This window comes from Mus caroli, chromosome 10 (genome assembly GCF_900094665.2).
Source record: "Mus caroli chromosome 10, CAROLI_EIJ_v1.1, whole genome shotgun sequence".
Taxonomy (NCBI): domain Eukaryota; kingdom Metazoa; phylum Chordata; class Mammalia; order Rodentia; family Muridae; genus Mus; species Mus caroli.
In genome coordinates, this window is record NC_034579.1 from 80,603,024 (window position 1) to 80,627,036 (window position 24,013).

The 24,013-nt window shown below is 44.1% G+C and overlaps 1 protein-coding gene across 3 annotated transcripts in view; it reads left to right on the plus strand.

Annotated features, from left to right (window-relative positions):
• LOC110303963 (tetratricopeptide repeat protein 41) overlaps positions 1–24,013 on the plus strand; it is a 76,371-nt gene that overhangs the window by 20,982 nt on the left and 31,376 nt on the right. For all 3 annotated transcript variants that reach the window (XM_021175204.1, XM_029482185.1, XM_029482186.1), the window contains exons 5-9: positions 3,541–3,701; positions 4,589–5,024; positions 6,497–6,736; positions 9,662–9,860; positions 19,285–19,463. In XM_021175204.1, the coding sequence (XP_021030863.1) occupies positions 3,541–3,701; positions 4,589–5,024; positions 6,497–6,736; positions 9,662–9,860; positions 19,285–19,463 (1,215 nt within the window). The remainder of the gene's footprint in view (positions 1–3,540; positions 3,702–4,588; positions 5,025–6,496; positions 6,737–9,661; positions 9,861–19,284; positions 19,464–24,013) is intronic.

Below are 24,013 nucleotides of genomic sequence, written 5' to 3' on the forward strand. Positions count from 1 at the left end.
CTCTCTCTCTCTCTCTCTCTCTCTCTCTCTCCCTCCCTGTGTGTGTGTGTGTGTGTGTGTGTGTGTGTGTGTGTGTTCCCATGCTTGCTTCCTTGGGTAAGTTTTAACTCTGTGTAGCTTGGTTCCTATCTGTTCTTTGATCGTTTTGAGATAGGTCTCCTATAGATCTGGGCAGTCTCAAGTTTTCTATGTAGCCGAGGATGGCCTTGAAATGCCCATCTCTCCTTCCCAAGTGCTAGGATCACAAGCCTGGCACGCCCAGCTTTGTTTCTCTATTAGTAAAATGAGGATTTTAAAGGAAAAGTACCCTCAAGCATTTAAAGAATTAACTAGGATAAAGTAAAAAAAGACAAAGGTGGTCAGTGCAGGTCCTGACATCCAGAAAGCCCTGATAAACATTAGCAGTTACCATTGCTGTGCTCCTGCTGAGTATGTGGGCATTCGTATGCATCTGACTGCCCACTGGTGACAGTCGGTGCACCTCTCTACCTGTGAGTGCTTCTAGGTCCCAAGTAAGTCTGAGGGGTCCCTCAGTGACTTTGGATACATTCATACCTTCCACACGCTGCCTGGTGGGTCTCTATGAACCTTGGTGGGGGGGGGGGGTGTATGGCTTCGGTTCTCTTTGCTTGCACTCCCTGGGTCTGTAAAGTAGGTGAAATAGGCAGAGGCAGGTGTGACTGTCTCCATCCGCCTCCTGGTCCTATTCTGGCTCATCCCCAAGGTGTTCATTTCGGCTAGGCAGCTAGCTGATGATGTAAGCTCAGCTGAACACACCCAATTATGATTTTATTCCCAAGGTGAGTTGTTATTTTAAAGGGGTTCAGAACACTCCTAATAAAAACAAGCTGCTATTGTCTTTCAAACAAGTAGCTTTTTAGCCTGGCAGCAGTAGGCAGAATTCAGGAAAGCCAACGAATCAAGGACACTTCTCCATGAGAGAGCACCCATCCTTATGGTGGAGGCTCAATAAAAGAGGCTTTGGGCTTGTCCCACAGTTCTGGCGCCCCTTTTTACAAGCTGGGTGATCTTGAGCAGTTTACTCAAGCTCTTTAACCATTTCTCCCCTGTAACCTTCACACACACACACACACACACACACACACACACACACACACACCCGTAAAACCTCCCCCCTAAGGCCATGAGATTGGAAAGACAAAGCTTGTGAAGAGTTGACAATGGTACCTTCTGGCTCTCCACAGCTACTGCTATTTTGCTGCTGTTGGAGGGAAAACAAAACCAGCGGGTGCACCAGTGAGGGAAACGGTGATGTGCCCACCCGTTTCATGATCAAGCAGAAGAAGAGTCTGCTGCCGTGTGACCACTGCAGCCCTATTAGGTCGGAATGGTGTGGGGCATGGTCAGGGCTGCCTGTGCTCCCCAGCACAGCTGGCTTCTGGGATGAGGTGGAAGTGGGCGCAGGGGGCAGAGCCGCTGTTGAGAGAGTGCAGCTGCGCACTGCAGATTCAGCTACTCTGCGACTCAGTTTCCTGTGGCCCCGCCTCCTCAGCCACAAGCATTTCTTTCTCCATGAGATGCGAGAAGCAGGGGCCCTTCCCCCTTTGAGACACCAAATACCATGACATATTCCTGCCAGGACAAAGAACGTGGTGAGGAACTGCCACTGTCGGGGGCACTCCTGACTTCCTAGTCCCCTCTTCTGCCATGCTAGCAGCTGGCACCTAGTCTGAGACACTCTTTGTAGAGTCCAGCTTTCTCTTGATGCAGTTCCTTCCTTGGCACCGTGTTTCTTAGAACTGAATGGCACTCCTAGAAGGCGAGTTCTACAGAATGAAGGCTCCTGAGCACCAGGCATCCTGTTAAGGGCTTCATGGTTTCCGGGCTTCCATCAGCATTAACACCCTGACATCCAGACTGCAGGCCACCATTGGTGGGACAGAGTCTGAGCTCTGGCTTTTCACTCTGAAGTCTTTGTCCTCCATACTTATTGTGTAGCCTTCTAGAGGGGGAAAAAAACTTCTCTCAGCCTTTTGGAAGATTCCTTCTTGGTCCTCACCCAACATTGGCTCTCAGGAGAGGTTGCCTTTGAGTTGGTGCTATGGAATAAGCGGGAATGGGCAGAAAGCCTCAGGGGGACTTGCCCTCACTTGTGTCCTGGGCCAAAATCACTTCCTAGCCTGACTTCTTGTCCTTGGCTCCACAAGTTGGGATTCTTTGGCGTTGAGCCATCACCTCAGGCCCCTTTACGTCCCTCAATAGTCTCTAGTGGTGACATACTTGTCACTCATGGGCCACCCCTCTGTAAGAGAGTGGAGCTCTGCCTGCCTGACAGCCAGTGTGGCCCTAGCCCCGTGTGTGTGGTACTTCATGTGGATGGCTCCCTCCAAGTACCGTGAGCTTACCCTGTCTGGTCTTCCAAGTGACTTAGAAAGGTCCCAAGATTCTGTGTTTTAATGTTTGTCTTCCTCTGCAAGCCCTGTGAGTTCAGAAAGTAGGTCTACTTTATTGTTTACTGATAAACCTGGTGCCTGGAACAGGCATAGAAGACTCCCAATAAATCTGTGCTGAGTGATGACCTCCAACATACATGAACACTAAGTCTGCCTTGGAGATATTAACATTTAAGTCGGACCTTTAATAGAGACAGGTTGACTCTTATCAAACAGAGAGAAATGTTTGGGATCATTTTCCAGTATCATCATGCTATCACTTTCTTGAACATCGTTTTGAGGAGAAATAGTTATACTCACTAAACTGTCTTATGCTTGGTGCTTTTCTTCATGTGATGACTGTGCATGAGACTCCCATAGCCTGGGCTGGAGAGATGGCTGAGCGGTTAAGAGCACTGGCTGCTCTTCCAGAGGTCCTGAGTTCAATTCCCAGCAACCACATTGTGGCTCACCACCACCTGGAATCTGATGCCCTCTTCTGGTGTGCAGGCATACATGCAGATAGAGCACTCATATACAATCAATCAATCAATCAATCAATAAAATCTTAAAACAACAAAACAATCTTCCATAGCCTTTGGACTATTGGGGGTGTGGACACAGGAGGATCACTGGAGCTCACTTGTCAGTTTGTATAGCAACATTTGTGAGTTCCAATTTCAGAGAGAGACTCTAAATAAATAAATAAATAAATAAATAAAATCTTAAAACAACAAAGCAATCTTCCATAGCCTTTGGACTATTAGGGGTGTGGACACAGGAGGATCACTGGAGCTCACTGGTCAGTTTGTATAGCAACATTTGTGAGTTCCAATTTCAGAGAGAGACTCTACCTCAAAATCTTAGGTGGAAAGAAATTGAGACTGCCAGACATTTACCCCAGCCCCTCCCACATATGTGTATGCCCATATGAAACATGTACGAATACCACACATAGCATCTTTATATGAAGTCCTGAAAATGTATTGGAGACATCAGGTGACAGATAGCACCACTACTTTGGACCTGAATGTCTTGAGGAAGCCGGCCAAGTGTGTGCCAGCCACACAGCTGGAGTGGCGGCCATCCGCCACATCTGAGCATTGATGGGAACGTTTTGACCTAATCTGAAACTTCTGTATTGTAGGTCCCCAGCTTGAAATGGATTTCCTTAACGAGGACTCAAATGTCTTGGTCTTTTCACTTCTCGTAGAAGTGTTCATGGCCGCCATAAGCTTAAAGCCATGCATCCTGGTACTAGACGGGATCGAAGAGCTGATCGGTATCTATGGGATTTCAGGTCAGAAGGTAACAACTCTTAAAAACAACACTTAATTTTATAAAGGAGAAGACCCCATTACTTGGGGTGTATATAATACAGTTCTCTTGTGTTGTGTTTCCAGGTTTGTCTGTCGTTGATTTTAATTATGGCTTTATGTGTTAGTAGTCAGATGCGGACATGCCGTTTACTATGGGGCTGGCATCGTGCTAGGAGCTTTAAATGTATCAGCGTGTTCTTTTTGGCTCAGGACCAAAGGTCTAGCGTGTTCACAGCCACTCCGAAAGAGACTACTCAGTGCCCCTGGTTGGAGAGAGGACAGAGAGATGTTAGGTTATCCAAGTGTTGTCTAATTAAATGGCAGAATCGGAATCCAGACCTAGAGGGCCAGTGAGATGGCTCAGTGGGTAAGGGTGCTTACTGCCATGGCTGACAACCCCAAGTTCAATACCTGGGGTCCACATCATAGTAAAGAACCAATTCCCAAAAGTTATCCCATGGCACCTGCCTGCACATACACAGGTGCACACAAAATAAATAAATGGAAATGTAATACAAATTTAAACAATCAAGAAAGTATCATATTAGGTATATCATGACAGTTTTCCTGCAAAAGTAACAATTCTTTGCTATGTAACACAAGGTCTTCTTATTTTATTAAGAGGTCCAAATTGCCTTTATTAGATGCTTTTTTTCCTGATTATTGCTGTAGATTATTCTTCAGAAGAGAGTCCAGATTTGCACTATTAGATTCATCACAGATGAATCTGTCAAATGTGGCTCCATTCTGTGTGAATTTGTATTTTTTTTTTTTACTACCAAATGGTTCTCTGTCCAAGTTACCCTCACTGTACTCACATGCAATCGCTCTGAACATAATTTTAAGGTTTTTGAAGTTTTCCAATGTCTCCAATAGGCGAAAGATTTCTCCTGGCTGCCACGCTCCCTGCCTCCGCACTGTAAATTCATTCTGAGCAGCGTCTCCTCCAGTCTGTCCTGCAAGTTGCTGTGTGCCCGCCCTGACGTGAAGATCGTGGAACTCAACAGCATCGGGGACGAAGACACCAAGTTCAACATCTTCAGACAGCACCTTTCCCCTGCCGACCAAGAACGCTTTGGGCAGAGCAAGCCCATTTTGAGGAAGAAACCAAACCTGAGCTCTCTGAAGCTCGCAATCATCGCCAGCGAGCTGCAGGAGTGCAAAATCTACCGCAATGAGTTCCAGTGTCTCCGGGAGTACTTGGAGGTCGCCTCTGTGCAGGAGCTCTGGGAGTTGATTCTGAAGCGCTGGGTTGAAGATTATAGCTGGACTTTGAAGCCTAAAGACACAACTCTAGACACCGTGATTTCAGGTGTGTCATAGCTGATTTCAGATGGACCTCTGTCCTAAAAGTGCCTCCTTTATGGCTCCAAGAGACTTGTTTGTCCCAGTTTCTCGGTTGTCTGTCTCTGCTGCCCCCTGCTGGTACAGTCCCTCATCCTCACCAAGGACAACCTTGTTTTGTTTCTGAGACAGGGTCTCTCTATGTAGTTCTGGCTAGAACTTGCTTATGTAAGCTGGACTCAAACTCACACAGCTCCATCTGCTTTTACCTCCCGAGTTCTGGGACTAAAAGGGTGTGCTATATACCTTGGCTCTTCTGGCACCTGGATGCCTGATTTCCTCTTCGACTTTCTCCTAGACCTTTCTCAGTTCGGTAACAGCTCTTTCCTTCCTAGTTGGGGTAAAACAAACAAACAAACAAGCAACATCGTTAGCTCATCTTATGAGTCTGTTGTTTGTGGTGAACAATTTATTCTACAGTGTGTTTAAGATAGTCAAGACGCAGGCTTTTGAAAGCTTTTATTCTCTCCAGCCACTGTCTGTGCAGTGGGCCTCTGATATCTGATTTGAATCTTGCTTTCCTCGTTTTGTCTCTACTGCATCTCAGTCTCCTTTCAGAACATGGAAACCTAGATTGGAATGCAGTTGGAGAGGTGGAAGAATACAGGATACATTGATTACTGTGGTACTACATTGTCCCTCACAGTTTTCTGCTCTACCGTTTGCATTTCTATCAGGAAAGTGGATTTTAAGATGGAAGTGAGGTCCCCTAGAAGAGTTGCAAAGGCCATTGATCCATTCTATCTAACTACACCCCCAGGACTGCACAGGAAAGCCCTTGGCTCCTTCCCGCAATGGCGGCTGCTTCTCCAGCACTGGCCCGCAGTCCTGATGGGTCTAGTGAGCTCCAAAGCCACAGGGCTAGGAAGAGCTGGATAGAGTTCAGTCCCGTTTAGGGGAAGCTTCATCACCTTGGCTTCAGATGTGCCTTTAATTGGAGGCTGTAGGTAGTGTGGATCACTTCAGTTCACGAGTGGCAGGGGACCATGATGCCTGTCTTCACTGGGATCAGAAGGATCTCTCCAGCTGGCAGATCTTAAAAGCCAGTGATAGGACAGAAGCTTAAGGGCCCTTGGATGGTGTTGGAGTGTGTGGCCCTTCTCCAAGAGAAGCTCCTGACCTAGCAACCTGCACTGGGCAGATTGCTTAGCGTGGAGACCAGGAAGCCTGCCCATTTGTCCCCGGTGTTAGATATGACCGTCAATGGTGGGTGACACCTTGGGTTCTGAAGGCAGACTGAATTCAGATCCCCTCTCAGCACTTTGTTCTGAGTGACTTTGGGTAAGTTATTCAACCTGCCTGCACTCCTTCCTTTGGCCATTACAGTACTTAACTGGTTGGAGGAGGGAGGGTGTTTCCTGGTGCAGTGGATCCCCTACTTCCGCTGACTCGCTCTCTTGCATTCTGTCTTCCCACCCCACCCGCTCCGTGGCTGCCTAGGGCCGAGTGGCTGGGTAGTGGACGTGCTGTGTTTGCTCTGCATCTCTCACTGCGGGCTGGCTGAGGATGAACTGCTCCAGCTTTTGGACACGATGGGCTACAGGGACCACCACAAAGTGACAGCGGTGCACTGGGCAGCCTTCCGCCAAGCCACCAAAACCTGGATCCAGGAGAAGCCCAACGGTCTCCTCTACTTCCAGCACCAGTCCCTAAGGAATGCGGTGGAGCACAAGCTGCTGGGTGAGAAGCTGACTCTGTGAAAATGCTTTAGGGGTCAAGGGAGGAGGAGAGCCACATTCACAGGGTTTCTCTAGCAGAAATGAGCAGACATGCAGGACAGCTGTTGCCCACGTTAAAGGAGACCTGAGTCTCAAGGAGGGCTGAGCACCCCAGGGGTTATTCCTTCATGGAGTGGACTTGAGTTTTCCTTCCAGAAAGTTACCATGGCAGCAGCAGCTGCTGCTGCTTCTGCTCTTCCTCCTCCTCCTCCTCCTCTTCCCCCCCCCCCCCCTTTTTTTTTTTTTTTTTTTTCACAAGGTCTGGAACTTGCTCTATAAACCAGTCTGGCCTCAAACTCAGAGATCTGCCTGCCTCTGCCTCCCAAGGGCTGGAATCAGAGGGTGTGATCCACTGTTGCTGCCACTACCACCACCACCTAGCTCACCATAGCATCTTCTAAAAAACGATCTCATTTTAATTACAAGCAATTAGTTTGGGATCTCACAGAACTGGTAAGATCATATGCAGAGTGTTTAACTCTTTTCAGAACTCCATTTCTCACTTTCAAAATAAGAATAGTGATGATATTTACACTGAGAGTGATGGGAGCTCATGCAAATGCAGACTCTCCTGGGTTGTCCTGATGATCGCCATGGCAGCCATTTGAATGACAGTTCTCTAATACCTGTTTGGGAACATATGACTGAATGGCCATGCAACATTCAAGATGATTTTCCTCTGGCAGTTCCTGACCTGGACTAGCGTTTCAGGCCCCCAGTCCACAGACAGGCATAATGAACCCTTGTTCTCTTAAGCCACTGAGATTTGCAGCTGCCAGTCGAATGTATTCTAACCTCCCATGAGTCATAGTAGTGCACCAAGGTTGAAGGCTAAGTCTGTCGAGGCTAAGTCTATGCTGCACTTTGTTTGCACAGATGATGCTGGGGTCAGACCTCTCCCTGCATCTCATACGTAGCTGGAGGAGAGCAGTTACCCAATCTGTCTGGCTTTAAGTAGCTTCGCTTGACATATGAGGATTCATAGTCCTGTCTTCCTCATGAAGTTATTCTGTAAAATGACAAAATGGAATGTGGTGTTATCTACAACATCCCGCAGCCCCCTCCTCTTCCATGAGTGCTGGGCATTGACTCCAGGGCCGTGTGTGCTCAGTATACACATGCTCTATCAGTGAGATACCCACCAGACCAGCCTCAGATGTTGGTGATTTTAGCCTTTGTGTTTAACGCTTCCAAGTTTGGGACTCGGCATGTTATTTACCCCATTTGTTTTTCTTTCACTTCTTACCTTACTTTCTCAGTGTAACACCCACAAAAATGCCTTTGCCATACAGCGAGGGAGGGGAGTTGTCATTTTTTTCCCCCATGGGTCTCATATGCATTGCTTTGCCACCAGAGCATATGGGCACACCTTTGCCTAAGTAGGACAAACTCTCTCCAGATGTGCGGGTGACTTGGAAATGATTTCAGCGCAAATGCAGAAGGCTGAGCAGTGGGTTCTCCTTGGTTACAGTTTTTATGATAACCTGGGCTCGGTGTGCCATCTAGTGTGCACTCCATTCATCTTGCAAGAGTGCCAAGGGGGGAAAAAAAGTAAAAAGTTTTGATTTTCAAGGATAGATATCAGTCAGCAGCTCTGGGCTTTTAAGAGGCTTGTTTCTGAGTGGCACAGTCTGTCAGAACCACCCTGTTTTGGGGACGAACATGAAATAATTTAGCTTTAGCTCCACGTTCCCATTTGCTTGCTGAGTAACCACTGGGCCCTTAGGAGGTCAGGAAGAAGAATCGGGTCTCCAAAACGCTCAGCTCACATGGGAGCGAGTGCTTGTTCAGGCAACAGCCATGGTGTGTACTCAAAATGGAGAAGTGGGGCTTGAGAGATGTCTTAGTGGTTAAGAGCCGTGGCTGCTCTTCCAAAAGGACCTGGCTTTGACTCCCAGCAGCCACTGGCTGTTGTGACTTCAGTTCCAGGAGACCTGATGTCCCTTTCTGACCTCCATGGACTCTGCACACATGTGGTATACAGACATCTATGCAGCCAAAACACCATGCACATAAAATAAGAATAAATAATATTTTTTATTTCTAACCACCTTCCTATTCCTTCTATGCTGCCGCCCTCCAATTTGATTATTTTTCTAAGTGTACGATTGTGTGTGTGCGCGTGTATTCTCTTTTCTTTCTTTTTTTAAAAATTTATTTTATGTATGTGAGCACACTGGAGCTGTCCTCAGACACACCAGAAGAGAGAGTGCATCGGGTTCCATTACAGATGGTTGTGAGCCACCATGTGGTTGCTGGGAGTTGAACTCAGGACCTCTGGAAGATCAGTCAGTGCTCTTAACTGCTGAGCCATCTCTCCAGCCCTCCCATTTGAGTCTTCAAACAAACAAACAAACAAACACCCCAAGAAAGTAGGAAAGCAGTCCAAAGTGTTTCTTTGTGGGAGTTGGGGAGGAAAACTCAGTATGAAATGTCCATACACTTACCCCTAATCATAACTATAAATACTTTCTGGAGGAAAACAGAATGTTGCATAAGATACTTTTTTTGGTCATGTATATGTGCATTTGTGACTGTATGTTTGCATGGGTGTGTGCAGGTGTGCATGCATGGGTGTGTATACATGTGTGCAGAGGCCAGAGGTTGCTGTGATTCCAGCTGAGCCACCTCAGCTGCCTGCTGTTTGTGCGGATGCTGGGGAATCAACTCCAGGCCTCAGCTTTGTTCCGCTGGAACTTTCCCACTGGGCCACTCCCCCAGCCCTGTACCAGCCACTTTCAAAGATACCAAGATCTTTCCAAAGATACAGAGTGTTGGGATTGTGTTTTCTTCCCCAATCATAGCAACAGAGTTGCTATATTTTGTGGTTGTATTCTCATACGGGAAAGAAGCCAGAACTGTGAGGCTGTAATTGGTTTTGAAACAGGTGTAAGCACTCCGGTGAGAGAGAGCAATCCTAATGTGGCCCAGAACAGCATGAATCACAAGAAGGCACATTTCCACCAGGTCTTGATGAGGTACTTCCAGCGGCAAACCATCTTCTGGAGGGTGTATCAGGAGCTGCCCTGGCACATGAAGATGAGCGGGTATTGGGAAGGCCTATGTAACTTCATCACGAACCCCAGGTGAGTCCTGCTATCTGCTAGCTTTCTATGGAACCTTGATGTCACATTAGCAACAAGGCTTCTCTGAGTAGCATGCTCATTTATGCGTGTGTGGAAACTTAGTGTGGAATCCACTTTCTTTTCTCTTCTCTTCTTTTCTTTTCTTTTCTTTTCTTGTTGTCTTCTTTTTTTAAAATTAATTTAATTTAAAAATTTATTTACATTTCAAGTGTTATCCTCTTACCCGGTTTTCCACCCATCCCGGAAACCTCCATTTCATCTCCCCTCCCCCTGCTTCTAGGAGGGTGTTCCTCCACCCACCCACCCACTCCCACTTCCCCACCCTCAGTACCCCTACACTGAGGCATCTATCAAGCCTTCATAGGACCAAGGGCCTCTCCTCCCATTGATGCCTGACAAAGCCATTCTCTGCTACATATGCAGCTGGAGCCATGTGTATTCTTTGGTGGCTTAATCCCTGGGAGCCAAGCCACTTAATCCCCAAGTGGGACAGTTTCTGGATGGTCTTTCCTTCAGTCTCTGCTCTACACTTTGTCTCCATATTTGTTCCCATGAGTATTTTGTTCCCCTTTCTAAGAAGGACTGAAGAACCACCCTTTGGTCTTCCTTCTTCTTGACCTTTATGTGGTCTGTGAATTGTATCTTGAGTATTTGGAGGTTTGAGGCTAATATCCACTTATCAGTGAATGCATACCATGTGTGTTCTTTTGTGATTGGTTTACCTCACTCAGGATGATATTTTCTAGGTCTATCCATTTGCCTAAGAATTTCATGAATTCATTGTTTTTAATAGCTGAGTACTCCATTGTGTACATGTACCACATTTTCTGTATCCATTCCTGTGTTGAAGGACATCTGGGTTCTTTCCAGCTTCTGCATATTATAAATAAGGCTTCTATGAACATAGTGGAGCATGTGTTTTTGTTATATATTGGAGAATCTTTTGGGTATATGCCCAGGAGTGGCATAGCTGGGTCCTCAGGTAGTACTATGTCCACTTTTCTGAGGAACCGCCAGACTGATTTCCAGAGTGGTTGTACCAGCTTGCAATCCCACCAACAATGGAGGAGTGTTCCTCTTTCTCCACATCCTCGACAGTATCTGCTGTCACCTGAGTTTTTTATCTTAACCATTCTGGCTGATGTGAGGTAAAAATCTCAGGGTTGTTTTGATTTGCATTTTCCTGATGATTAAGGATGTTGAACATTTCTTTAGGTGTTTCTCAGCCCCTTGAGTTTCCTCATTGAGAATTCTCTGTTTAGTCCTGTTCCCCATATTTTAATAAGGTTATTTGGTTCTCTGGAGTCTAACTTCTTGAGTTCTTTGTATATATTGGGTATTAGCTCTCTATCAGATGTAGGATTGGTAAAGATCTTTTCCCAGTGTGTTGGTTGCCATTTTGTCATATTGACAATGTCCTTTGTCTTACAGAAGCTTTGCAATTTTATGAGTTCCCACTTGTCAATTCTTGATCTTAAAGCATAAACCATTGGAGTTCTGTTCAGAACTTTTCCCATCTGCCCATGTGTTCCAGACTTTTCCCCACTTTCTCTTCTATTAGATTCAGTGTATCTGGTTTTATGTGGAGGTCCTTGATCCACTTGGACTTGAGCTTTGTACAGGGAGACAAGAATGGATCAATTTGCATTCTTCTACATGTTGACTGCCAGTTGAGCCAGCACCATTTGCTGGAAATGCTGTCTTATTTCCACTGGATGGTTTTAGCTCCTTTGTCAAAGATCAAGTGACCATAGTTGTGTGAGTGCATTTGTCTTCAATTCTATTCCATTGATCTACCTGACTGTCACTGTATCAATACCATGCAGTTTCTATCACTATTGCTCTGTAGTACAGCTTGAGGTCAGGGATGCTGATTCCCCCAGTTCTTTTATTGTTGAGAATAGTTTTCCCTATCCTGGGTTTTTTGTTATTCCAAATGAATCTGAGAATTGCTCTTTCTAACTCTATGAAGAATTGAGTTGGAATTTTGNTGGGGATTGCATTGAATCTGTAGATTGCTTTCAGAAAGATGGCCATTTTTACTATATTAATCTTGCCAATCTATGAGCATGGGAGATCTTTCCATCTTCTGAGGCCTTGATTTCTTTCTTCAGAGACTTGACATTCTTGTCGGATAGATCTTTCACTTGTTTAGCTAAAGTCAAACCAAGATACTTTATATTGTTTGTGGCTATTGTGAAGGGTGTTGTTTCCCAAATTTCTTTCTCAGCCTGTTTATCCTTTGAGTGTATGAAGGCTACTGATTTGTTTGAGTTAATTTTATATCTAGCCACTTTGCTGAAGTTGTTTATCAGCTGTAGGAGTTCTCTGGTGGAGTTTTTGAGGTCACTTAAGTATATCATCTGCAAATAGTGATATTTTGACTCCTTCCTTTCCAATTTGTATCCTTTTGACCTCCTTTTGTTGCCTAACTGCTCTAGCTAGAACTTCAAGTACTATACTGAATAGATAGGGAGAGAGAGGACAGCCTTGTCTAGTCCCTGATTTTAGTCGGATTGCTTCAAGTTTCTCTCCATTTAGTTTGATGTTGGCTACTGGTTTGCTGTATATTGCCTTTACTATGTTTAGGTATGAGCCTTGAATTCCTTTCCAAGACTTTTATCATAAACGGGTGTGGAATTTTGTCAAATGCATTTTCAGCATCTAATGAGATGATCATTTGGTTTTTGCCTTTGAGTTTGTTTATATAGTGGATTACGCTGATGGATTTTTGTATATTGAACCATCCCCTGCATCCCTGGGATGAAGCCTACTCAATTGTGGTGAATGATCGTTTGGATATGGTTTGCAAGAATTTTGTTGAGTATTTTTCCATCGATATTCATAAGGGAATTTGGTCTGAAGTTCTCTTTCTTTGTTGTTTCTTTGTGAGGTTTTGGTATCAGCGTAACTGTGACGTCATAGAATGAATTGGGTAGTGTTCCTTCTGTTTCTATTTTGTGGAGTAGTTTGAAGAGTATTGGTATTAGGTCTTTGAAGGTCTGATAAAATTCTGTGCTAAATTTGTCTGGTCCTGGTTGTTTTTTTTTTGTTTGTTTGTTTGTTTGTTTTTTTCTTGGGAGACTTTTAATGACTGCTTTTATTTCTTTAGGGGGTTGGGACTGTTTAGATGGCTTATCTGATACTGATTTAACTTTGGTATTTGGTATCTGTCTAGAAAATTGTCCATTTCATCCAGATTTTCCAGTTGTGTTGAGTATAGGCTTTTGTAGTAGGATCTGATNTGATTAAGGATGTTGAACATTTCTTTAGGTGTTTCTCAGCCCCTTGAGTTTCCTCATTGAGAATTCTCTGTTTAGTCCTGTTCCCCATATTTTAATAAGGTTATTTGGTTCTCTGGAGTCTAACTTCTTGAGTTCTTTGTATATATTGGGTATTAGCTCTCTATCAGATGTAGGATTGGTAAAGATCTTTTCCCAGTGTGTTGGTTGCCATTTTGTCATATTGACAATGTCCTTTGTCTTACAGAAGCTTTGCAATTTTATGAGTTCCCACTTGTCAATTCTTGATCTTAAAGCATAAACCATTGGAGTTCTGTTCAGAACTTTTCCCATCTGCCCATGTGTTCCAGACTTTTCCCCACTTTCTCTTCTATTAGATTCAGTGTATCTGGTTTTATGTGGAGGTCCTTGATCCACTTGGACTTGAGCTTTGTACAGGGAGACAAGAATGGATCAATTTGCATTCTTCTACATGTTGACTGCCAGTTGAGCCAGCACCATTTGCTGGAAATGCTGTCTTATTTCCACTGGATGGTTTTAGCTCCTTTGTCAAAGATCAAGTGACCATAGTTGTGTGAGTGCATTTGTCTTCAATTCTATTCCATTGATCTACCTGACTGTCACTGTATCAATACCATGCAGTTTCTATCACTATTGCTCTGTAGTACAGCTTGAGGTCAGGGATGCTGATTCCCCCAGTTCTTTTATTGTTGAGAATAGTTTTCCCTATCCTGGGTTTTTTGTTATTCCAAATGAATCTGAGAATTGCTCTTTCTAACTCTATGAAGAATTGAGTTGGAATTTTGNTGGGGATTGCATTGAATCTGTAGATTGCTTTCAGAAAGATGGCCATTTTTACTATATTAATCTTGCCAATCTATGAGCATGGGAGATCTTTCCATCTTCTGAGGCCTTGATTTCTTTCTTCAGAGACTTGACATTCTTGTCGGATAGATCTTTCACTTGTTTAGCTAAAGTCAAACCAAGATACTTTATATTGTTTGTGGCTATTGTGAAGGGTGTTGTTTCCCAAATTTCTTTCTCAGCCTGTTTATCCTTTGAGTGTATGAAGGCTACTGATTTGTTTGAGTTAATTTTATATCTAGCCACTTTGCTGAAGTTGTTTATCAGCTGTAGGAGTTCTCTGGTGGAGTTTTTGAGGTCACTTAAGTATATCATCTGCAAATAGTGATATTTTGACTCCTTCCTTTCCAATTTGTATCCTTTTGACCTCCTTTTGTTGCCTAACTGCTCTAGCTAGAACTTCAAGTACTATACTGAATAGATAGGGAGAGAGAGGACAGCCTTGTCTAGTCCCTGATTTTAGTCGGATTGCTTCAAGTTTCTCTCCATTTAGTTTGATGTTGGCTACTGGTTTGCTGTATATTGCCTTTACTATGTTTAGGTATGAGCCTTGAATTCCTTTCCAAGACTTTTATCATAAACGGGTGTGGAATTTTGTCAAATGCATTTTCAGCATCTAATGAGATGATCATTTGGTTTTTGCCTTTGAGTTTGTTTATATAGTGGATTACGCTGATGGATTTTTGTATATTGAACCATCCCCTGCATCCCTGGGATGAAGCCTACTCAATTGTGGTGAATGATCGTTTGGATATGGTTTGCAAGAATTTTGTTGAGTATTTTTCCATCGATATTCATAAGGGAATTTGGTCTGAAGTTCTCTTTCTTTGTTGTTTCTTTGTGAGGTTTTGGTATCAGCGTAACTGTGACGTCATAGAATGAATTGGGTAGTGTTCCTTCTGTTTCTATTTTGTGGAGTAGTTTGAAGAGTATTGGTATTAGGTCTTTGAAGGTCTGATAAAATTCTGTGCTAAATTTGTCTGGTCCTGGTTGTTTTTTTTTTGTTTGTTTGTTTGTTTGTTTTTTTCTTGGGAGACTTTTAATGACTGCTTTTATTTCTTTAGGGGGTTGGGACTGTTTAGATGGCTTATCTGATACTGATTTAACTTTGGTATTTGGTATCTGTCTAGAAAATTGTCCATTTCATCCAGATTTTCCAGTTGTGTTGAGTATAGGCTTTTGTAGTAGGATCTGATAATTTTTTTAAAAATTTCCTCAGTTTCTGTTGTTATGTCTCCATTTTCATTTCTGATTTTGTTAAATTGGATGCTATCTCTGTGCCCTTTGGTTAGTCTGGCTAAGGGTTTATCTATCTAGTTGATTTTCTCAAAGAACCAGCTCCTGGTTTTGTTGATTCTTTGTATCATTCTTTTTGTTTCCACTTGGTTGATTTCAGCCCCCAGTTTGATTGTTTCCTGTGGTCTACTCCTCTTAAGTGTATTTGCTTCCTTTTGTTCTAGAGCTTTCAGGTGTGCTGTTAAGTTACTAGTGTATGCTCTCTCCAGTTTTGTTTTGGGTTTTTTTTTTTTTGAAGGCATTCAGAGCTATGAATTTTCCTCTTAGCTCTGCTTTCATTGTGCCCCATAAGTTTGGGTATGTTGTACCTTCATTTTCATTGAATTCTACAAAGTCTTTAGTTTCTTTATTTCTCCCTTGACCAATTTATCATTGAATAGAGTGTTGTTCAGCTTCCTTGTGTATGTGGGCTTTCTGTTGTTTTTGTTGCTATTGGAGACAAACCTTAGTCCTTAGTGATCTGATAGGAGACATGGGATTATTTCAATCTTCTTATATCTCTTGAGGTCTGATTTGTGACCGATTATATGGTCAGTTTTGGAGAAGGTATCATGAGGTCTGAGAAGAAGGTATATTCTTTTGATTTAGGATGAACTGTTCTATAGATATCTGTTAACTCCATTTGGTCCATAACTTCTGTTAGTGTCACTGTGTCTCTGTTTAGTTTATGTGTGCATGATCTGCCCATTGATGAGAGTAGGGTATTGAAGTCTCCCACTGTTATTGTGTGAGGTACAATGTGTGCTTTGAGCTTTAGTAAAGTTTCTTTTATGAATGTGGGTGCCCTTGCATCTGGAGCATAGGTGTTCAGAATTGAGAGTTCTTCCTGGTAGATTTTACCTTTGGTGAGTATGAAGTGTTCTTCCTCATCTTTTTTGACAACTTTTGGTTGAAAGTCGATTTTTTCCTGATATTAGAATGGCTATTCCAGCTTGTTTCTTGGGACCATTTATTTGGTAAATTGTTTTCCAACCCTTTACTCAGAGATAGTGTCTGTCTTTGACACTGAGGTGCATTTCCAGTATACAGCAAAATGCTGGGTCCTGTTTATGTATCCAGTCAGTTAGTTTGTGTCTTTTCATTGAGAAATTGAGTCCATTGACATTAAGAGATGTTAAGGAATACTGGTTTTGCTTCCTGTTACTTTTGATATTATTTATATGTTTATGTGGCTATCTTCTTTTGGGTTTGTTGAAAAAAGATTACTTGCTTGCTTTTTCTAGGGTGTAATTTCACTCGTCGTGTTGGCATTTTCCATCTATTATCCTCTGTAGGGCTGGATTTGTAGAAAGATATTGTGTAAATTTGGTTTTGTCTTGGAATAACTTGGTTTCTCCATCTGTGGTAATTGAGAGTTTTGCTGGGTATAGTAGCCTAGGCTGGCATTTGGGTTCTCTGAGGGTCTGTATGAGATCTGCCCAGGATCTTCTGGCTTTCAAAGTCTCTGGGGAGAATTCTGGTGTAATTCTGGTAAGTCTGCCTTTATATATTACTTGACCTTTTTCCCTTACTAATTTTAATATTTTCTTTGTTTTGTGCATTTGGTGTTTTGATTATTATGTGACAGGAGGAATTTCTTTTCTGATCCAGTCTATTTGGAGTTATGTCGGCTTCTTGTATGTTCGTGGGCATCTCTTTCTTTAGGTTAGGGAAGTTTTCTTCTATAATTTTGTTGAAGATATTTACTGGCCCTTTAATTTGGGAATCTTCACTCTCTTCTATACCTATTATCCTTAGGTTTGGTGTGTTCTGGATTTCCTGGATGCTTTGGATTAGGAACTTTTTGCATTTTGCATTTTCTTTGACTGTTGTGTCAATGTTTTCTGTGATATCTTCTGCACCTGATATTTTTCTCTTCTATCTCTTGTATTCTATTTGTGATGCTTGCATTTGTGACTCCAGATCTCTTTTCTAGGCTTTCTGTCTCCAGGGTTGTCTTCCTTTGTGATTTCTTTATTGTTACTATTTCCATTTTTAGATCCTGAATGATTTTGTTCAATTCCTTCATCTGTTTGATTGTGTTTTCCTGTAATTGTTTCAGTGATTTTTGTGTTTTCTCTTTAAGTGATTCTACCTACTTACCTGTGTTCTCTTGTATTTCTTTAAGGGAGTTATTTATGTCCTCTATCACCATCATGAGAAGTGATTTTTACATCAGAGTCTTGCTTTTCTGGTGTATTGGGGTATCCAGGGCTTGCTGTGTGGGAGAACTGGGTTCTGATGATGCCAAGTAGCCTTGGTTTCTGTTGCTTATGTTCTTGCCCTTGCCTTTTGCCATCTGGTTATCTCTGGTGTTAGCTGGTCTTGCTGTCTCTGACTGTGACTTGTTCCTCCTGCAAGCCTCTGTGTCAGTACTCCTGGGAGACCAGTTCTCTCCTGGAGGAATTTGAGTATGAAGAGCTGTGGTAAAAATCAACTCTGGGGTGAAGTCAGAAACCAGAAGGATCCTGTCCCCAGCTGTTCCTTGTTTCCTGTATCCTGATGGCTCTGGGAGGGTCCCTCTTGGACCAGGAATTTGAACAGAAATGGTGGTGTTACCTGTGCTCACAGGTGTGTCAACTCTCCTGGGAGACCAGCTCTCCCCTGGTGGTATTTGTATATGTAGCTCCCTCCGTTGCACAGAATCAGCTCCAGGCGCTCATCAAAACTGGAAGGCTCCTGTTCCAGGCCACTCCTCGGCTCCTGTGTCCTGATGGTCTAGGTGGGTCCCTCTGACTGGAATCCACTTTCATAGTGGGTGGCTCCCCCAAGATGCTCTGTTTGATCTGTCAGGCACTACAGTAGTCTCCTCTTTCACACCATATGCACTCCTTCAGGCATTGGGAAGACAAGAGGGCAAAGGCCAGAACTGAAAGGGATACAAAACAGGCCATACTGGTGCTAGCCGCTTCTGACCTGCTTTTCCTGGTTCACTCTTCTCTTGCTCCCCCTTCTTTTCCCTGCTTCCTTCTTTTGCCCTTATGCATTAACTCAGCAAGTTTACTGAGGTCTCACCCCGCCTCTGCCACTGTCAAAGTCCTGAACTAAGACACAACCCTATAAGCTCTTCTGTGCTTTCCATATCTTGAGGGGAAGGGTCTGGGAATGGGGAGCTTGATAGTTACTGGAACTGGGGACCATGCTTCATGTGAAACTGCAAGCCCAAGAGTTAGCTGGGAGGTAGAGCCAAGGAGCCTGCCCATAGGAGGGCTATTCTGAATAGGTGGGGGAACACTGGTACCCAGAGGAGGGCTATTCTGAATAGGTGGAGGAGCACTGGCTCAAATTATGGAAGAGTGAAGGGCTCATATATATCTGGTGACAACCAAAGCTTTAAGACGTTTATAGGACTGGCTGTCTTCAAAGGCTCTGGGAATGTTATGGAAGAGAGGGCAGAAGGAATGTAAGAGCCAAGGGTGGGGACATAGGGAGGCAGAGCACATCTTTTGGGGCATGATGTAGTGATGCTCTTACACACTCACCACATCTGTGGTTATGTGCAGACTGGGCCATCAACATCCCATGGATAGGGGAGGGATCCCTTAGGTCGTGTGCCCCCCCCCCCCGCCCAGGCTCTGTTAGGAGTTCATGGTGGCTAGGGGAGGGGGTGTCGTTTGTTTTAAGTGGTGTAGTCGCTGATAAATACTTGTTACTTGTGCTTATGTAAACAACCTTGATTAAATTCTGTGGGACAGATGAACAGACAGACAAACAGACACCGAGAGAGGGGGGGGGGAGAGGTTTATGTATCATGGGTTATATATAGCTCATGTCATGGGGTAGAATGCTTGCCTAGCTAAGACTCTTGTCATACACAAAGCCCTGAGTTTGATCACTTAAACTGGGCATGGTGACACATATATGTAATCTCAGCATTTGGGAGACCGAGGCAGGAAGAGTAGAAGTTCAAGGTCCCTTGGTCTAGAATATATGGAATCCTGCTTGGAAAATCAAAAGGTTCTGGCTAAGCCAGTGTAATGTGGGAAGTAGACGAGTAACTTCCTTCAGCCATGAGTAACTTACATGATCATGTGTGTCACAAGCATCACAGATTTCATATCAAAAATCCAAAACCCAAGTTTGTGGACCAGGCTGCACCTTGTCCACTACTGGGATGTGCTGCTGGAAGCCGGCAATGACGTGTCTGAGGCCTTTCTGCTCTCTGTTGCCAAGATAGAAGCGGAACAATTCCAGAAAGTCAAGAAGCGAACCACACTCTCAGGTAGGACAGCAACTGTGCCTCCAACCCACGCCCTCATCTTAAAAAGAATAAGAGATGGTCTTTTCTGGAGCCATTTTGAGTGACCATGGCCCAGGGAACACAGATTGAGGTTATCCCAAATTTCATGTTCTAGCATGGAAACGGTTTTACAAAGTTTTTATAGTTTTACAGAACAATGAAAGCCATAAATCAAGGCAAGTTTAAAATACATCAGAGAGCCAGGCACAGGGAGCTTTTTTTGTAGGCCTAAGATGCTATCTAATGAGTCTTTGCTTTAAGATTGGTGGAAGCCAGTGCTCTGCTAAGTTAATAGATGGTGAAAATTTTTAATCTGTTACTCACAAGATATTAGTTCAGACACAGAGGTGGTTGGAAATGGCTCTCCTGGAGGGCTAGCGCTAGGCCAAGATCAGCCTATATTCCTGCCTCTTCATGGTGCTGAAATGCTGGGCCAGTCTCTCAGACTCCTTTCACAGCCACACAGAGCGTCTCAGAATCTCAGATGTTATAGTCACACCTTTGATGCTTCAGATTAAGTACATTAAACCCAACTGTGGCTCTGTTCCCTCTGCAGTTGGCTGTGTTTCCTCCTTTCAGGACCCAGGCCGGACAGTGCTGTTGAAAGTGGTCTCAGGCTAAGCAGAGGACTGTTCTTTGATGGTCTGGCTCATTCTTGGGCTTGGATAACTCTTTGGACAGTAATTTTTTTTCCCTGTATCCCATAAGTAGGCCCTTTGCCTGCTCACCCCCCACCCCATCCTCTATTTCCTGCTTATTAAACAGAGTGATAATATTCTTCATTCTTACAGTAGGTTAACCAAGCACCTCCCTGACCACGAACTCAGCAACACAGTGCTGAGCAGGGCAGATGGAGTCCCTGCCTGCCAGCTGGAAACCCTAGTGACAGATCCTGATCCCTTTTGTTCTTCCTCTTTTTGTGGGACAGGCTGACCATGAACTTGTTGCATAGTCAGGTGGACGTTACTCAAAATTTCAGCCCAGTTACTTCAGACTCCCGTTGCTGAGGGTGTATTAAGTGCCAGAAGGTCAGGGACTTCACAGATGCCTCATTTTGGAAACCACAAGTGTACTAGTCAAGTCTGATTGAAATGAAGGAAGCTGAGTCTCTGGAGGGGCAAGATCTCCAGGGTCTGTATCCCAGATAGTTAGAAATGGACTTGATACTTTACCATTCCTGCAGGAGGCCTTGGACATCTAGCCTTTGCCGATTTATTATTGTGCACATATTCCTTTAGTGTTGGTCTTAGTCAGGGTTTCTATCCCTGCACAGACATCATGACCACGAAGCAAGTTGGGGAGGAAAGGGTTTATTCGGCTTACACTTTCCACATTGCTGTTCATCACCAAAGGAAGCCAGGACTGGAACTCAAGCAGGGCAGGAAGCAGGAGCTGATGCAGAGGCCATGGAAAGGTGTTTCTTACTGGCTTGTTTCCCCTGGCTTACTCAGCTTGCTTTCTTATAGAACCCAAGACTGCCAGCCCAGGGATGGCACCACCCACAAGGGGCCCTCCCCACTTGATCATTGAGAAATGCCTTACAGCTGGATCTCATGGAGGCATTTCCTCAACTGAAGCTCCTTTCTCTGTGATAACTCCAGCTGTGTCAAGTTGACACACAAAGCCAGCCAGTACAATTGACCCCTTGTCAACTTGACACACAAACACATAGCTATTAAGCCTCAACCCTTATTATCTTATTTATCCCCAAGATCTAAATAACTTTAAAAGTACACACAGTCTTTACATATTAAAAGTTCAATCCTTTTAAAATATCCAATATCTTTTAAAATTCAAAGTCTTTTAAAAATTCAAAATCTCTTAACTGTGGGCCCCACTAAAATACTTTCTTCCTTCAAGAGAGAAAAACATTAGAGCACAGTCACACTCAAAAGCAAAAATCAAACTCCAATTGTCCAATGTCTGGGAAAGTCTCACGATCTTCTAGGCTCCACCAAGGGCTTGGGTCACTTCTCCAGCCCTGCCCTTTGTAGCACACACCTTTTCTTCTAGGCTCCAGCTGCCTGTACACCACTGCTGCTACTGTTCTTGGTGATCATCTCATGGTACTGGCACCTCTAAAACACTGCTATCTTCTGCTGTAAATAGGCTTCACTAATAGCCTCTCATAGGCTCTCTTCATGGTGCCAAGCCTCAACTCCTTTGCATGACCCCTTCAGTCCTGGGCCTTCAATTGCAACTGAGGCTGCACCTTCACCAATGGCCTTCCATGGCCTCTCACAGTGCCGAGCCTCACCTGCTCTGCATGACCCCTTCATGCCTTCAAAACCAGTACCACCTGGCTAACTCTTACACATTACGAAGTCCAGCCACACAGCACAAGGTACAACCTTGGCTACCTCTGGAACACAGCCTCTGTGCTCTCAGAAAACACTTTCCAAAAGATTTCACCTCAGTGATGCTAGTCTCTTCTTAATCGTCAATTATTTCTTAGCTCTAGCTAACCAGCATCAATAGTCCCAATAACACAAACATTTGCTTTAGTGGTTCTGGTATCTTGTTAATCACAGCTGTTCTTCAGCCTCAGCTAACCAGAACCACAGAATCTTCACAATCAAAACATGGCCCTGAAAAGAGACTTTAATCTTCCCTCTGAAATTTCACAAGCCAGACTTCCATAGTCTTCCCTGTTTTCAACATTATCTTCCAAGCTCCTACACAACATCCCACAGAGCGCTTAAAACTGAATCGTTCTTCTAGCCCAAAGTTTGAAAGTTTTTTCACAGTCCTTTCCAAAACAGGTCAGGTTGTCACAGAAATACCTCACTATGTTTGTACCAATTTGTCTTAGTCAGGGTTTCTATTCCTTCACAAACATCATGACCAAAAAGCAAGTTGGAAAGGAAAGGGTTTATTCTGCTGACATTTTCACATTGCTGTTCATCACCAAAGGAAGTCAGGAACTCAAGCAGGGCAGAAAGCAGGAGCTGATGCAGAGGCCATGGAGGGATGTTTCTTACTGACTTGCTTCCTCTGCCTTGCTCATCTTGCTTTCTTATAAAACTTAAGACTACCAGCCTAGGGATGGCACCACCCACAAGGGGCCCTCCGTCCCGCCTCTTACCCCCCCCCCCCCGCCCCCATCACTAATTGAGAAAATGCCTTACAGCCGATCTCATGGAGGCATTTCTTCAACTGAAGCTCCTTTCTCTGTGATAAATCCAGCTTGTGTCAAGTTGACACACAAAACCAGCCAGTACAATGTTGACATTCGTCTGCAACCCCCCTAGGAATACTCATAAGGATACTGTGTGTTACAGGAGGTCAGGAGGGACCACTCTGTATGTCACAGGAAGTTGAGAGCAATCAAGAGAAAGGTCAGCTCTCCCAGGTGGAACAAAAACTCCTGGTGATGGAGGGACCTGTGGGACTGGAGATGGCTAGAGGAAGTCACTTAGCATCTCAGTAAGGACTTTCTGTGTGCAGAAGAGCTTAGTACTAATGTATCCCTTTGAAGTACGTGAGAACATCAGCAGGACTCTGAGATGAAGCCATCTGAACAAACACTGTTCTTCTGGAACTTGGGGCTTCTCTGCAGAGCCTTGGCCTTTGTAGTATCATTTGACACCCCCCTCTCCCTCATCCCTCAGGCTTAGTTGGCCCAGTTCTGAGATTTGACTTTGTAAAGTTCACCACATCCAGTGTCACACCTCCAGTGGGTTCTTCTTTCCTCTTTCCACAGTCAAGGCTGTCATGAAGCCTGGCATATCTTACAGCTCACTTTCCTATCTTATCCACAACCCTAAAATCTTACGGAAGAGACTATTAATCACTGAGCCATCGCTCCAGCCCCTACCCTGTGGATTTTGTTTATTTTTAAAGAAAGGAAATGTGTACTCTTTAGGGAATGATCCCAAGTCACCTTTTAAAAGCCGTGTGTGTGTGTTTGTGTGTAGAAGTAGAGTTTGTTACACCGTGAAATCGAATACTCTCAGAAGATGAAAGTGGAGAATGGCAGAAAGTATTAGTATAATGAGAAAAACTATCTTCTCATCTCTTCTGTGTGTCACCGAGTGTGTGAACATAAAGATTCAGCCAGTGGGAGGCAGGTTTCATGATGGTTTCAATGCTGAGGTGACTGGTAAAAGCAAGGGTGGACATGTCAGGATAAAAACCACAGCTCTCATCCTTTGGTCTTTTGAGACAGGGTTTCTCTTCATAGCCTGTCCTGGAACTCTCTCTGTGTAGTTCATGCTGGCCTCAGACTCACAGAGTTCCCAAGTCACTTAAAGGTGTGTGCCACCACCACCTGGCTTCAGCTTTCACCTTAAAGGAAATAAGAGAGTTTATTTGGGAGCCGTTTTGAGTGACCAGGAATTGGCAACACAGATTTAGGTTTCCCCAATTTTCATGTTCCAATGTAAAAATGGTTTTATGAAGTTCTTATGGTTTTACAGAACAAAGTCATAAATTGTGATGGTTTGTATATCCTTGGACCAGGGAGTGGCACCATCTGAAGGTGTGGCCTTGTTGGAATAGGTGTGACCTGGTTGGAATGGGTGTGTCACTGT